Genomic DNA, 16,335 nt, shown 5'->3' with positions numbered 1-16,335 from the left:
CCCTTGAAAACTCAAGCATTATTATAAACAAAAACAGAGCAGCTCAGATGGGATCAGACAGAGATGATTTGCTGGGTATATGAATGCCCCTGAAGTCAGCAAAAATGTGCATCTCTATATCTGTGAGAAAGATGATTGAATGAGGTAAGGGAGCCCTGCAGGGCTTACAAATGTCCCTAGGATCTAAACATTTTTTTGGCAGCTCTGCTTAAAAGCAGTAGCCAAAAATTAATGCAGCTGACGGAAGAAAGCATGGTGTAACTATTCAGGCCCATGCAATAACATTTCGAAATTAGATCTGGTGTTTTCATTCTTTCACAATATATTTCTAAATGGGGCTAATGAGCAGCAATCTCTGTTGTGCTCTGCAAAGTGGTTATGTTAGAGATGCTTAAACAAGCCAGTGCTGTGAGATCAGTGCTGTTCAGATGCCAGTTTACAACTTCTGAAACTGTGGTTGGCCACGACCACCATCCAGTTTTTTAAAACAAACGAGGCAGACACCACACAACACGTTCCCAGAGCAGCAGCGCTCTGTAATTTGATCTCTCTTAACATAACCAGACCTACCTGAAATTCCTCAGTGCAGAATCACAATGGAACCAACCCAGTTTGTCAGATCTTCCTCAGTGCTGTCTGTGGGATGCAGGGTAGCAAGCAGGGCTCTTCTAGATGGATCACTGGCAGTATTTAACCAGCTTTGAAGTATTTAACCAGCTTTGAAGCCTGCTGATCATCCTGGCAGCAGAGAAGTGCAAACTAAGTCACTGTGGGCTGAACCCCAAGCTTGACTTGGGTTACTTCCACCTAGGTTCTGGCTCCTGCACCCTTCCTCCTGAGCACCCCTGGTCCTGCATTTTGTTTTTGCTCCTAATCTCTCTTAGTTCCTCACCAGTGCCTGTGCAAGTCAGGGTGTTTTTCTCTTGTCCCAGGATACAGCCAGCTGAGCCTTGAGCTCTAAATAGGAATTGAAGGAAAACCTGCTTTCCTGTCCAGGGTCACCTGCAGATGCAGGTGACATCCTCCTCAACACATCTGCTCTCCTTTCCTGTGCAGCACGTGTTATCCATGCACATTTTTCAGGCTTTACTTTTTTGGCTAAATGTGATCACATTGCTCGTGGATTTGGCAAAAATGCACAAACAAAACGTGATTATTCACTTATAAAATTTCAAGCCAAATTGCCATAAACTGAAAGTCCAAATGATTATTAACAGCAGCGACATTAACATTAGGTTTAATTTATGCAGGGAAACAAAGTGTTTCCTGTAATAAACTGCTATTAAATATTTCCAATATTTTTGCCCAAACTTACTATTGCAATTAAACCTCATGCAGCTGTCACTTCAGTCTAGTTTAAAACCAAGTAAGCCAATAAACAGCAGTAATTAGCTGAGATGGCAAGGCTTTAAACTACTAAAATGAAAATATTGAAGGGCATGCACTGGGCAGGTTTATCTACTGCTGTCTTTACTGACTTTTTATAAAGAGATACAACAACATTTGGTATGTTTGGGAGCATGAGAGTTAATATTTTTGAAAAAAGGAGATTATGTGAAAAAGAAGAGGGAGAGGGGAAGGGTTAATTTCTTAACTTCTTTAGCTATCTAAATTCAAACTATGACATTTCTCAATGCATCCAGCATAGGTTATGTCCTGAACAAATATGTTCCAGATTCAGGCCCCTTTTTTTTCAGATAACAAAGGCAACAAAGATAATGCATGTTCTTGAAATAGTTGCTGAAAGTTTGCTGAGGTCACAGTTTTCCGGGAGTTGGGTGACCCAGATAAGCCATAGGTCATTTTTCTTGGGGAGACTTGTTAATGTGTTATCACCTCAAAATAGCTTTGATTAGGGTCAACAGGGAACATTCTCAGGTCAGGAAAAGTGAAGGCAAGGTAGGGTCACAGCCCTGGCAGTGAGCAAGTATTGCTGGGAAGAACCTGATAGAAATGGAGAGACCATTCTGGTTGATGGGAAAGGAACATTTATCCAATGCCAGCTATTTGGGTACTTTTTCCTCCAGATGCCTTGCAACACTCCAGTCCTGTTACCTCCATCGGTATGTGTTCTCTGCACCAAAATTTACTCCCTCTTTGGACATTATCTTCTGTGTCTCACAGAAGGTCATCCAAAGAGAGCCCTCGGCCCACAGCGCGCTCCTCTCTCCCAGACCCTAATAGGAGAAAGATTCCACCCAGTCCTTAGGCGTAATTCCCCGGACACAGCCCGCTGGCAGAGGTTTCCAGGGAATATCACCAGAGGGTCATGAGGGAATAAGCAGCCTCGCTCAGCGCGTGGTTGGTCGCAGCTCGTGACACCGAGGACGCCCGGAACCATCTTTCCATGTGACCGTGGTAGGAGCCATTATCGCTCCTGAAACGCCCAAATGTCAGCTGGAAAATGCCATGTGCCCAAGTGAAGTTGCTCTGATTAGTGGTGGGATCTGTGTCCTGCCCTTCCCAACCACGGATAGTGGCTGTTAAGAAGCAAGAAAGGGAAGAGAAGAAAAAAACAGACCATTAAACGGAAAAAGTCTGAACAGAGATACAGGGACTGCCACTAGATGAGTTTTAAAGGCTGAGTGAAACCAAGCCAAACTCCACAAAATGTGCTCATTGGCATCCTAGGAAAAAATCATGGAGCAAACCCAAGTTTTAAGGTATCACTTTTCTCTGGCTGTCATACCTGAGGTGCTCTGTGTTTTTCCACAAGGAACAGTGTGCTGGCATTATGTTGTATACAATGTTCAGGCATCATAAGACTCTTGCAGTCCTATTATGCTTTCAGAATGAAATTAACACAGGTTGGACAGGGCCTCTAGATTTAAAACTCACCCACTCCCTCACTCAAAGCACAGATGACATCAGTGGTAGGCCAGGCTGCCCACTGCCTTTGCTCCAAGGTGTCACACTCCTTGATGATGTGTTTTGAGAAGAGTAACAGCAGATAAACAATGTACCCTTGTTAAGCCCTTGGAAGGGTAAAAACACCTGGCTGTGGTTTTGTCAGATGCCCTCTTGGCAGCCCTCAATTGTAGCACACAAGTAAAATCTCAGATCTCCTGATGTGTCCCAGGTACCCAAACATTGGAGACAATGATCATAAATCTTTCTTTCACAATATAAAACCCAGCTGTGCAGTCACAGAATCATGGAATGCTTCAAGTTGCAAGGGACCTTAAAGTCAACCCATTCCAACCCCTCTGAGCGAGTTAGTGGCAGGGTCAGAAGATGAGGAAAGGGTTAAATAAGAAGAGTGTGCTGAGATCATGATCCCTCCAGCATGGGGAGAGAGTTGGGGTCTTTCAAAGGGAGTACAGTTGGGTTAGCTCTCTTATTTGTGCATACCCAGGTAGCCAGACTGGTCATTAGACAGCCAGCTTGGCATATATATATATATATATATATAAAACCCATGCTATGAATACCTGTCTGCTTGAGTTCATGCTTAGGAAGCCGTATTTTGTGTCAAACCAAGCAATGCTGTAACCAGTGTTCAAAGCCAAGAAAAATACAGTTTTGTTCTAAAAATGAATGTCCCAATAATTGAGAACTCTTGTGTAAAGGCACTCACAAAATTGCTGTGGTTTGAACACAAGGTACCACATTTGCTGGACAACAGAATGGAAAAAAATAATTGGTGTTCCTGGTTTATTGAGAGAACCAGCAGCCCAATCCATCCAAAGCAAAAATAATAATTTTATGAAAACTTAAGTATATATATTGGTGTGAACAAGCAGTGGATTTGTAAATCCTTTGCCCATAAGCTTAAAATCTGTAGGCTTGGCTGTCAGGCATTGAGGAGGAAGGTTTTGCAGTATAACTCCCACATTTACAATGAGATTTTTTTTTCCCAGTGCACCAAGGTAATGCAATCAAATCTAAGAGCTCCATGATTAGAGTGCACCAGGCTAGAAAATGTGAATATGGAACAAAAGGGATATTTACACAGAATGCATTATATATTAAATTCCTTCTCTTTTTTTTTTTTTTTTTAAGATATATTTTAATCTTCAATTTGTGCTACAGGACACCCTTAATGACTGAAGGGACTATTTCTCCTGTAATGAAATATGACCAAAAAGGAAACAATATCATGGTGTATTAGTGCATTTGGAAAGGTTTCTGGGTAAATAGACCTCTGCTTTATGAGAAATGGTATGAAATATCCAAATGTCGATTGAAAACAGACATTGTTCTTGGACAACTTGACCACAGATGCGCTCAGAACAGCTTCACAGATTTATCAGTAAATAATTCAACCCTTTGGGGGGACTTCTTCCACTGTTCTGTGTTCTGATGAGCAGTAATCTAGCAAGCAAAAGACCATGGTGGAAATGAGTCAGTTTGCTCTCAAAAACAATGCAGCCCAACACAAATTAAAATAGCAAAACTAAGCCCTGGCAAAATCACAAGGTGGTCAGAGCCTTCTGCACAACCAATTCCCTCCCAGCACCAATTTCAGTGGGATAGCACAAATCTGGTGGACCAGGCAAGATGAGTGACTGTCTTGAGAAATGCCAGAGGTTTTATTCCTGCCTTGACACTTGCTGTGATAAAAGGTGTTGATGAATGTTCTCCTTGTGTGGATAAAAGTGCACCAAAGCTGGGCTTTGCTGACCACCTGCCTTATTATAGGAACAGCTGGAGTTAGCTGACCCTCTCCAGGTCATGCCTTATATGCATCAAAATTATTTTGATATTTTGATTTCACAGAAATGGCGGGGGGGGGGGGGGGGGGGAAAGCCGCAACAAAGTGTTAGACTACAGACCAAGGTCAAGTAAACTTTTTCTGTTTGGTTAAGTGAAGTTTCTAACTCAACATGTAAGCTTAGGTCAAGATGACCAGAGCTGTAGGCTACCAGCATTAGAAAGAGTCCAGAAGGCATGAAAGAACAGCCAGGAAGGAAAATCACAAAATTTAAACAGAAACAGGTTTCTACTAATTCATTAAAAGACCTGTTTGGGGTCAGGTTTTTTTTTCTTCTTTCCTTTTACTCTTTGTGAATAGTTAAAAGCAGCATTTCATCTGAATTGCAGACAGCACAATTATTCATGGAAGTAATGCTTGACATAGCAATTGTAGCAGAATCTGGTCTAAACATTTCTGAATTGGGCCCAATCAAAAGCATGGGATTTAATAGCACTGTGATTTTAGGCTGACTCATCTGAAAAGCTATTTTGGATTTTTCAAGGTATTACTGTCAGTAACTAGGACTCTTTTTTCAGACTGAAATTGCATGAAAGCAATCAAAGAGCATTTAAAGAAAAAAAAAATTAGTGGTGCTACCTGGCTTTCTGTCTTTAAAAATACCTCTCTGTACTTGTAGACTATCAGATGGAAGCCAACTGAATCAGTAATAATCTGGTTTAACTGTGTTGTAAGTATTTCCCATCACAAATGAAGTGGCTTTGGAACCCACAGTGCCCTGCTCATTAGTTTCTAATATCAAGGTGATCCCTAATTTTAGCTGTGCCTGGGCTCAGGTAATCATGTAGGCTCCCTATGTAGTGGGACTCCTCCAGGGAATGATTCATCCAATTTTCTTACAGTGGGGAAAACCACTTCCTGGGAGATTCTAACCTTTTCCAACAGTATTTACAGAGTATTTATACTCTGTAGGAGCATGGCAGAGCATGTCATGCCTGCTACTGGCAGGGCCTAAGCATTTGTCTGAGAGATAAAAAAGCCAAATAACCACCTAGGTAGAAACTTATGAGAAAAGAGTGAAATGTTTCTGTATAAATGTTTTAAGTAAGAAAAAAAGCTGATTTTTTTTTTCCAAACTGAAATTAGTTTTGGAAAGGAGATAGATGCAAGGATGGGTGCAAGCAGTGGCTACTTCCAGTACAAAGGAGGATTTCTGCTTAACACAAAAAATCCACACTTACAGAGTGAACAACCTGCTCATTAAGCTGCTCATTTGATAAGTGAGAGATTTCAGCCCAGGCCTTTGATCCTCCTGATTCAAAGCTGGGGTGACAATGAGGTGGGCAGTCTCTCTGAATTATAAGCCCAGAGAGTGAGCCAGACACCCGAAAGGTGGTGATGACCATGTGCGCTGTGGGGCGAGAAGTAGCTGAAGAGTTTTCTGGCAGCACTGCTGAGATGCAGCTGGTAGTGCCCTCGGTCATGTTGTGCTGGTGGGATTCTCCTGATGGGCCTCTCTCAGCAGAGAATCTGCTTTGTGAAGTCTGTTCTGTGTACCTACTTCCTAAAATACACCCAAACCCACAAGCACTGCCAGCTGTGAGCATTGTACAGGTTTTAACAAAAAGTAGTGACTAATATGATGTCCTTTTATCGCTTGCCTTGATTCTTTAGTGTTTGGGATTGAAGTGCTTAGAAGGATAATTCTTGCCTTTGCTGAAGTGGTACCTGACCTACAAAGGGATAGAGAGCTGGTTCTTACATTTCCATCTTCTCCCAGTATTATGCCTTTCTAAAAAGTTTGGACAATTTAGTGTATTTCAACTGAGCCCAGAATTTCTCTGAGTTTTGGAATACAGTGGTAAACTGGGAGATGCTGTGGGTCTGTGTGATGCAGGCATTTAGAGAACAAGTAGTTATGTGCTGTGATTACCTTTACATAAATTTTTTATTGTCCTTTTAGGTTTACTGTCCTTAAAGGTTTACTGTCCTTTGAGTCCCTCACCAAAACCTAGCACAGCCAAGAGCCCACACCTAACCAAAATCTCTGAAATGTAAGGGAAAAAGTTCTGGGAGTTGTTCCTCTATGTTCTGTTGTTGCATAGGAGGGATCTAGGATAATAAAAACTCACAGAAAATGCCAGGAGCAGCACAGCAGACTTAGCAGCTCTCTTCCTCCTGACGGAGCCCTGTGCCAGCACAGCCCCACTTCCAGCTGCTTGGGAATCCTGACATCCCAGGAGCTGCACTTGATCTCCTTCCATATCACAGGCAGCTCAGGCACCTCAGTTGTGCCACCTTGAATTAGCAGCATCTGCTCTGTCTGTAACCTTGGCACTCGCCCTCTTTCCTCCCCAAGCTGCCTGCCCTAAATATTATTTCTACTCTCAAAAACACTTCATTGCATGGCCATGGTAAGATATCCATCCTCCCTTGTCACTTCTGACCACTGGCTGTGTGTTTCAAGATGTGTTGGTGACCTTGGCCACCTTCCAGCTACAGAAGCAGTTGGCCTGTGGCTTTTTTTCTCATGATGAGGCTGATAAACCTGCATAGTTAAGTCTCTTCCTGTACAACACATGGAGTAAATGTAGGGTAAGAAGCTTGCTCTTTGAAAATAAAATAGTTTTTGAAGATCATTCTCATCAGCAAATGTGACATTTGAGTCAGATTATCCGACATTAAGACTGACTGGCCAGGACAATTCCTGGCTCCCAGGGTCCTCTCACCCCATTTTAAGTTCTTGCCCAGCACAAGGAAATGCACATGGTGTTTTTGAAGTGGCAGAGATGGATCTGTCTGTTACCAATGACAATATCTTTTTGCTACAACAAATGAGTGTTGCTAAGGAAACTAAAAATGCCATGGTCTTGCCTATCAGAAATCCTTATGTGGGCCCCATTACCAGCACAGCACTTAGCTATCACACACTATTTGTCACTGAGGTCAGAAAGTGCTACCAAGCATCATTGGGGATCCTGCTATGGAGCAGATATCTAAATTTCTGTGACATCAAAGGGGATTTAACTGCCTCAGTATAATTCCAAGATTGTTCTAATACCTTATTTAAGCTAATGAGAGTCCAAGAGATCAAAATCTGCTCCTGCTTTTGCTGCCTGAATCTCTTCAGCACATTGGTCCCATCTGCACTGTAGCACCTCCTCTCATCATCTCTCTTCCATCAGATTGCCACTTTTAATCAGTAATTCCAGTGGTATTATACTAGCAAGAAAATAACCTTCCTCCATTGAAAAGGATGTGGAAGCTATTACTAATAACCTCCCAGAGTTATTAGTCCTGATCAGAAGTGCTGCCTGAGCTCAGTTAACACTTTTTGAATGACCTAGGGCACTGGTGACTCATGGCCAATATATTCTCTATCACAAAAATCATTGGGAGAACTCCCTGGGACACATTTTAAGTGATTTTGAATGTTTTTTAATAGGGGAGTGAGAGAGGGAAATGGAAGGCAGAGCAGAGAGGTTTTGTGAGAAGCAAGAGGAAAGAAAGACACTGTGCGGCAGTTTATTGCTAAAAGAAATTTTCCTTTGCAGCTTCTTATTGCAGCTTTAAGAATTAAATAAGCTTTTTTAAACAATTGTTTTGTTTTTGTTTTATTTCTTACAGTCTGTGTGCGATTCTTCCCATGCTGTTCCGTGGACATCACAAAATTTCCAGGCAAAATTTGGTGGAGGCTGCGAAAGACATGTTACAGAATCGTGGAGCACAACTGGTTTGAAACATTCATCATCTTCATGATCCTGCTGAGCAGTGGAGCCCTGGTAAATGTGACAGCATTTCCTAACTGTTTAAAAGTGGGCATGGGTCTCCAGTGTTCTCCAGTTTAGCTCTCTCTAAGATCCTATGAACCCTTAGTGGTCATTTCTCAAAGCAAAGCATTTTCTCTGGGGCTAAAACAGGTTGTCAGCTTTTCCGATTTCACCTGCCACTACCATATGGCGGGGAATTTTCTTCTGCTGTGACATAAAATTCTGACTTGCACATGTTTTGAAAAGAAAATCCTTGAGGAAGTCTGTGTGAGGAAGTTTGCCAGCACTGCTGCTTCAACATCCCATAGCTGTTTCTCCTTGAGAGTTCCCATCTGGAGGCTTGCATTTTGCTTCAGGGGTGGCTTTGTTTTCTCCTTTTCTTCTCTCTCTTTTTTGTTTGTTTTTTTTTTTTTTTTTTAGCACATTCTGTAACCAGCAAATCAAAATTGTAAAAGACACGGAGGGAGTGAATCAGTGCTATCCATGGAGGTAGTGAGTGCCTGTATTCCTGTTTTGAATGCACCTTAGGTTAACACTCAGTACCTTCCCTGCACAGGTCCTGCTTGTGCCCAGGTGTGTCTATGGACACTGGTTGGTCATTGCCCAGGACTCTGATGGGGGATCCTCTCCTCCTGAAATCCCACTGCATTCTGGAATTATCCTCTGTGTATTTTCAGTCCTGGGCTCTTCAAAGAGATGTATTTGCATTTCTCTTTTGTATGTCAGGAATGTCCCTGGAATTGGTGGGATTTCTCCCAGGTTTTTGTCCTGACCTAGAGCAGAGATGTCTATCGAGAGTTCTCCAGGCTTTAGTCTGGTGGTCATCTCCTTTGTGATGGAACAAGACACACACTTATTAAATTTGCAGACAGTGCCATGTTTGGACAGATCATCCATGCATTTCCAGAGGTCAGGATTGACTCCAACCAAGTGGGTGAATCTGCCTTAAGCAGTAAGGCAAACATCATCTTAGAAAGATGCCTGCTTCCCCTCACCGGGAATAATCACAGGCAGAAAGGTGAGATGAAGGATGGCTGTAAGGGAGCAGATTTACTAAACAAAACTGGAGAGGGAGCAGACAACAAACAGAATAAGCTCCATCACAGCCCTGCACAACAACCCACCACCCCACTGGGCTGTATAAATTATCCTGTTCTTCCACTCCAGTTGGCATCAAGGAGGCCTCAGCTGGAGCACTGGCTTCAGCTCTGGGCACTGCACTTTGGGAAAGACATGGGCTAATTGAAGAAACTCCAGAGAAGAACAGCACAAATTATCAGTGGCCTAAAAAAAGAGGAAAAAACACAGAAGTGCTGAGTTTATGTAGCTCAAAGAAAGTCTCCGAAGGGAGAGATGAAGGTGGAAATGCATAAATGTTGATGCAAAAAAAGGAAAGAAATGGACTGTTCTCCTAGTCCACCACAAATGGGCTGAAATGTCACCCAGGGGGTTTTATTTTATTATGAAAAATAAGAGGCTGAAAAACTTGAGTAAATAGTAGGCTTCTGAAAATTGTCACAGCTTTGCTGAAATGAATGGACTCTGACAGTTTTTGCACCAGCTTGAGCATCAGAATGTTAATTTTTGAATACATTTTAGGAGGGGGAATGTCACTTGCTATAATATGCTTTAGATGAACACACTTCCTTACATATGTAATTAAAAGTGCCTTAGATAACTGAAGACTGCAATATAAAGCTCATTTAATTTAAATTGCATGCATTCATTTGGTTTTTGCAGCTTTCAATTTAGCCAATGCAGTTCTGTATAAGGGCAAATTATCCTGCATTTTCTCACATATCAGCACTGTGCTTCAGTATTTGGACTGGAGATGTTGGAGGCAACACACAAAATTTTTTTCCTGGTGTTCTGGGTGGTTCTCTTCCAAAAACTGAGCTCATCTGGCTGCATCTCTGGGACACCCTAAGTTCTTAAGGGAGAAGAGCTATATATCTTTAAGCCTATATATATAAATATATATATATATATATATATATATATATATATATATATATATATGTGGTTAAACCATCAAAATATATCTTCAGCTTACTGCAGAAGATCCAAAAACCTTTCTTAAGATTTTAAGCCATAAGCACCCAAACTAGAAGCCTACTTTTTAATAGTAATTTTTGATAACACTGAAGGTATCCTGCTTAAATCTTTTTTAACACACAAAGCAAAGCAGGAAAAAAAACCTCTTCTTGATATTTTATATGGCAGAGGTTTCATCCATTCTCACAGTGAAAAAATGCAAAGCACCAGAATTTTGTCATTTGGGTAATATCCATAGCTTGTCCAGAAGTACAGAAGTGTCCAGGTAGCACATTTTTCATCACTTAATAAGCTGCTTCCTGACTGACAGTGTGCTTTTAGTAGACAAAACACAATGTACTTTTGGACAAGTTAGTAGAAAGTAGGGAGAACAAAGGAGGGAGAGGAGGAATCACTTTAAATGGTTTGTTGTTATTTTTGCAGTAATTGCAAAGTACAGCAAGTCATCTGACAAAGTGAGTGAGCCCCTACAAGAAGTGATAAACTCCAATCTGTGCATTGTTTTCAGGCTTTCTCCAACAGCTCTTTCACACCCTTGAAATATCATTTTTGAAGGCAAGATAGGAGACAGGGTTGCAGCGAAAACGTCACCCCAAAGTGTGGGGACAAATGGACAAGCTTTGGCACGGGCTGCCAAAGCTTTCTTGTCAGTTTAATTACTGTTCCCTGGCAGGCAAAAGAGCAGTGTGACTGCCTGAGTGACAAGTACCACACTTCTTGTATCTCCAGGCACTGGGTGTTTGCTAACTTTTTGAAGCTTCTCAGAAAGTAGCTACAGATCTGGAAATATGTAAATGCAGATAATTCAGATGATTAGCACAGACCCTCTCAAATTAAGTTTCTTGCTGCCAAGTGCTCTGGGTCACACGATGGGATGAGAGTAATATGTCACAGCTTGGGTTATCCAGGTTACAGGGACTTGGGAGCAGCTTGTGTAACAGCAGTGGCAAAAGTGGCTGGGGAAGCAGACCATAATTTGACTCAGAAGCCCAGGCTGCATATTGGCAAATCTGACACCAGGACCGTGCCTTTTATTTGACTTATGTTATAAAGTGAAGGCTAAATTATGAGACATCTTTATTTTCTTTCTTTTGGGAGACATATTGGTTTAGATCTTAAATATTTTAAAGGGGTTATTCCGTTGCTCGCTCGTATTTGATACAGACACTGAAACTCTTTTTATAATGCTCTGCATGAGATTAGTTGGAGAGAGAGATGAGATGGGGAGATAGATACCTTGACCTTTAAAACATTATTGTTCTGCTAAGTGAATAATAATGAGCATTTCTTGAAGCAGAGAGCTGTAGCTACCTGAAATGTGATGGCTGAACAGAAGCCAGGGAACTCCAGTGCTCCATAACACAAGCAGGTTAATAACCCAATTTGTCATCATTAGCAATAAGATCTATTTGGCTAAATGCAAGGGTCATATTCTGCCTCCTAAATATAGACATCCTGTGCCCTGGGACATCTGAGGTCTCTGGGTAGCATTGGCACTGACAACAGGAGATGAGGCAGGATAAATCTGGGCATTTTGGGGTAGTACTCTGCTCATGGGTTCACATTCAAAATTCAGGGTGCGGAAGCTCTTCCTACACTAAAAGGTTGTCCAGCCATTACGGCCAGTAGAGGCTGGGGAGAGATATGCAAGCCTGTGTCCATTGCAGGGGAAAGCTGAACAGATCTCTCAGGCCAGGGTCAGTCCTGTTTGTGCTGAACACTTTAATTGCAATGTTAAAATACATCAGAAATCACAGCCTGTACGTGATAATTTATCAAATACAGACCTGCAGTGCAACACCCATGCTTTCCAACAGGGCTCAGGAGCAGTTATTAACCAATCCTTTGTACTTCCAGGCCTTTGAAGATATTTACCTTGAAGATCGAAAAAACATAAAAACCATGCTGGAATATGCTGACAAAGTATTCACTTACATCTTCGTCCTGGAGATGCTCCTGAAGTGGGTGGCTTATGGCTTCAAGAAGTACTTCACCAACGCCTGGTGCTGGCTGGACTTCCTGATTGTAGATGTGAGTATCATTTTGGAACTGCAACGTTTCTCGTGTTGGATTTTGCAGTGGGTGGGAAAGGGCAATTAAGCTTGGCAGCTTTGCATCTGTGAAATGACAGCTGTCACTCTGATTCTGAGCATCAACCCTAGGCAGAGCCCAGAGGAGGTTTGGATGTGTAACTGAGCATCCCCAGGACCCAAAGCAAACAGGAACGCAGTCAGCGGTGACGTGGATGTGTCACCCTGCTAATCTGAGGCACATCCCCTTCCCATCCGCTGGAATTCTCCCTTTCCTTCAGCATTTAACATCTCATTCTATTGCTGGCCGTGGGTTTATGTGCAAAATCATGAATGGGTTGGCACTGCTGAGGAACTGCTCTTTGTTTTCCACCATCAGTCTCATTACATGGTTATGATAATGGGAAGATGCCAGCAGCTCACATCCCTGGCAGCAGACAAAGAACTTAATGTTACAACCCACTTTAAAAGTTTTTTGACCAATCACACAAAGCAAAAGCACATTGATAGTAGTTCTATCCAACCACTAAAAGCACGTGCACCTTTGGTTAAAACAATGCTTGCTTATTTCAAATACAGTACCTGCTTGTAAGCATTAAAACACAATGCACAGAGCTCCATTATTAAGCTTAGAACTTCCTAATATCTTGCTAGATATATTTTTCTGTAGTTTAAGGAAGTTATTCTAGCCAAGCGTTAATACACAGACCATTGCTCCATTTGTCCTTACTTTCTACTTCTCACATAACTTTTATAGCTCTAATTGCAGTTCTGCTGTTTCTTCAACCTGCCTTTTGCAGCTTTCCCAAAACCCTCTGATTTTAAGGATTCCCACAATTCCCCCTCTTGGTACAACTAAAAAGAAACTTCTGTAACCATGTCATTTATTAACTACCTTGTGTTTCATAGCTTTACTACAGTATATCTGTTTATTACTTGCTTAAAGGATCTTTTTTGCTGTGGAGAGGTGAGCTTACTTTTAGGGATTAATTGCACAATTTTTTGCCACATTAAATGACATTTAAATATTCCCACATTCCACCCTCCCAGCTAGCACAAGGTCCAGCTACCTCAGCCTGCTCTGCACATGACCTGGGCACACCAGTTTTCAGCAGATTAGAGGAGCTGTCCTTGGCGGGGCTGCTCAGACAGGCTGCCAGCAGTGTGTAACAGTATGTTCAGTTCTGGCTCCCAAATATTTACCAGTGCAGGAGTCCAGGAGAAGGTGTGAAAAGTCCTCCTGGCAAAGTGTCTTCACTGCTTCAAAACATTGCAAAATACTCCAAATCCTTGAAATACCGCCACGCTTACTTCTACTGATTTAAGGATAATCCTTAGAAGTCTGAACAAAAGGAATCTCATGCCCCAGGAGTGTTGCTAGTACCAGATTTGGATCCTTCAAAGATTCACTTTGAATTGATGTGGGATCTGCCAAATCTTGGAAAAGTCGGCAGCACCACGTCCTCCAGATGAAGTCTAACGTTTCTTCTCAGTGTATCAATGAGGAGGCAATAATCTCCCTGAGGCCACTTCTTATTACCTTGAGGTATTAATGTGGGAGGCTGGCAGAGCTTTGCCATGATTATGTAATTTATTAAACTTCAGAGGAATTATTTTTCCCCATTTTACATCTGAACCTTGACTCCAGGGAAGAACTGCACTTTCTTTGGCCCCAGCCCAGGAGAGCACTTCAATGGGACAATTTGCTTGTTTGAAGTTATGGTCATGTTTAAGTGCACTGCTGGATCAGAGCCTTTGGAAGGTTCTCCAGAGCTTTAATAAATTGATTTATGAAAAGGAAATTCTTTACATAAATTGTGTGTCATAAATTCTTCTTTGCATATATGCTTAGAAACCTTTTAAAGGAAAGGCACTCATTTTTCTCAGATTAGCTCCAGCAGAAGAGGAAGGCCTGGTTTAATTATTTAACCACAAAATTGGAATCTACCTGTTCCTAAGTTATAGCCCAGCTCTGAAAACTGGTCTTACTATGATTTAGGCGACATAGCTTTTCTTTTCTTTTTTCTCCATCTCCAAAATGGGACTAATGGGACTCACCGAAACTACTGGATGGGCTTCCAGGAATTTGTTGTCCAGTGAGCTTCTGAAGACTAGAAGGGCTGTATGGGGAAGAATATTGGCACAACCATAGGTAGAGGGTTCCTGATGGGAGCAACCCTGTGCAGGATCAATTCACTGCGGCAGTTTGGAACTCTGTTGCAGTTTGAAGTTAGTCACATACCTGTAGAATAACATCTCATTAACACCAAAGAGAGTAAACCACAAACTAAGCTAAATTCTGTCCTCTGTGTTCAAACCCCCCCTTGGAACAGGAGCCAGATAAGAACACAAGGTCCAAATGTAAACTGGGTGCATGTTTGCCTTTTAATGGTGGAGTTTATAATGACAGATTGGAGAAGCAGCCACAGATGGCCTGGGAAAGGGGCTTCACCATCCTGTCACACATCCTATGGCATAAAACAGGGGGGACACCAGCCCTGGGACTTTCCTTGTCCCCAGAAAATAAACCCAGAGCCTTCTTAGGGACCCAAAAAGTTTTATTTTCTCAGCCCACATTTAAATGTTCCACCCACATTTAAATGTTCATTTTGCAAGCTCCCAGTCCAACCAAAAAGTTGTTCCACCCTGGAGTTTTGGTCGTTGATTGACTTTAGGCCATCACTTGCTCTTTAGGGTTCTCAGTGTAAAAATCTTTTCCCCCTGCACTATTCTTTCCTTAAAAATATTTCCCCAGTGCAGACTATGAGAACCTGGTGCTATATTTTTAGCAGGTTTAACAGATGCTTTTCTCCTACCCTATTGCTACCCCTGCCACTCTGAATTGGCAGAGTAATATCCTATAATTTTTCCAGCACACTTTTTATTTCAATTTACATTTTCTTTTTGGTGCTTTGAGAACCAAATCACTGCAACTGAGCTGCAGAAGGCAGTGAATGGGTGAATTAGCTGCTCCAAAAGAAGCAGATGAACCACTTGTCTGATTTTCTCAAATTTATTTGTTTAAAATTATTCACTTAAAAATTCCTGATCTGCAAATTATTCATTAGTGGTTTGGTATCAGTATTCAAAATTCAAGCTGCAATGGTCGATTTTTGATTGGACATGTGAAACCATCTCTCATCTGTGTTTTCTCATTGTACAAATGCAACTCTGAATCTATTTTCTGTTTTGAATAATTCATAAAACTGGCTCAAAATTTGCATGTATTCACCATTTCTAAATAGGATTTGGACCCAGAGGGGTTATAAGCATATTGCTGCTGATTTTTTTTTTTTTTCTATGCGTCCTGCCTTGTGAAATACCTTTGACACTGATTGGGCCAGTGGAACAGCAGAGTCTCCATCTGACAGTTGTGGATTATTAAAGAAAATTCTGTTTTGCAATGCCTAAACATCAAAATACAGAGTAATCCACAAACTGAGCTATTTTTGCTGGATGTAGAATCCCTAAAGGATGATCTCTGGTAATGGGTTCTCAGCATCTCAGAGAAGTGTGCTAGTGTAGCAGAGAATGCTTTCACATACATTGCAATACAATAGTGTCCTATCAACAACTCTGCTACAGATTTCTTTGGCAGGAAAGAGAAAGGGTTAATCAAACCACAAAATGCAAGCTCATTTCAGCTCAGGGCACCTGGGGAAGATGCCTTAGATGTCTGCTGGAGGTTGGGCATACTGAACAAACAACATCAATGTACACCTATACAAGTTACCTTGTGAAAAAGAAGTGTACTGCTAAAAGTAACACCCTTCTACAGTGCAAATATCAGCTCTCTGTGCTCATGAACTGCAGTGGTGAGCCCTCA

General features: G+C 41.7%; 1 protein-coding gene across 4 annotated transcripts in view; it reads left to right on the top strand.

Annotated features, from left to right (window-relative positions):
- The window catches only part of LOC121337971 (sodium channel protein type 5 subunit alpha-like), a 215,118-nt gene that overhangs the window by 163,572 nt on the left and 35,211 nt on the right, over positions 1 to 16,335 (top strand). For all 4 annotated transcript variants that reach the window (XM_041408460.1, XM_041408459.1, XM_041408457.1 and 1 more), the window contains 2 exons: positions 8,282 to 8,436; positions 12,337 to 12,510. In XM_041408460.1, coding sequence (XP_041264394.1) covers positions 8,282 to 8,436; positions 12,337 to 12,510 — 329 coding nt within the window. The remainder of the gene's footprint in view (positions 1 to 8,281; positions 8,437 to 12,336; positions 12,511 to 16,335) is intronic.

The sequence above is a fragment of the Onychostruthus taczanowskii genome, unplaced genomic scaffold (genome assembly GCF_017590055.1).
Source record: "Onychostruthus taczanowskii isolate IOZ18803 unplaced genomic scaffold, ASM1759005v1 scaffold3, whole genome shotgun sequence".
NCBI classification, from domain to species: domain Eukaryota; kingdom Metazoa; phylum Chordata; class Aves; order Passeriformes; family Passeridae; genus Onychostruthus; species Onychostruthus taczanowskii.
This window is presented reverse-complemented; position numbering and strand designations above follow the sequence as displayed.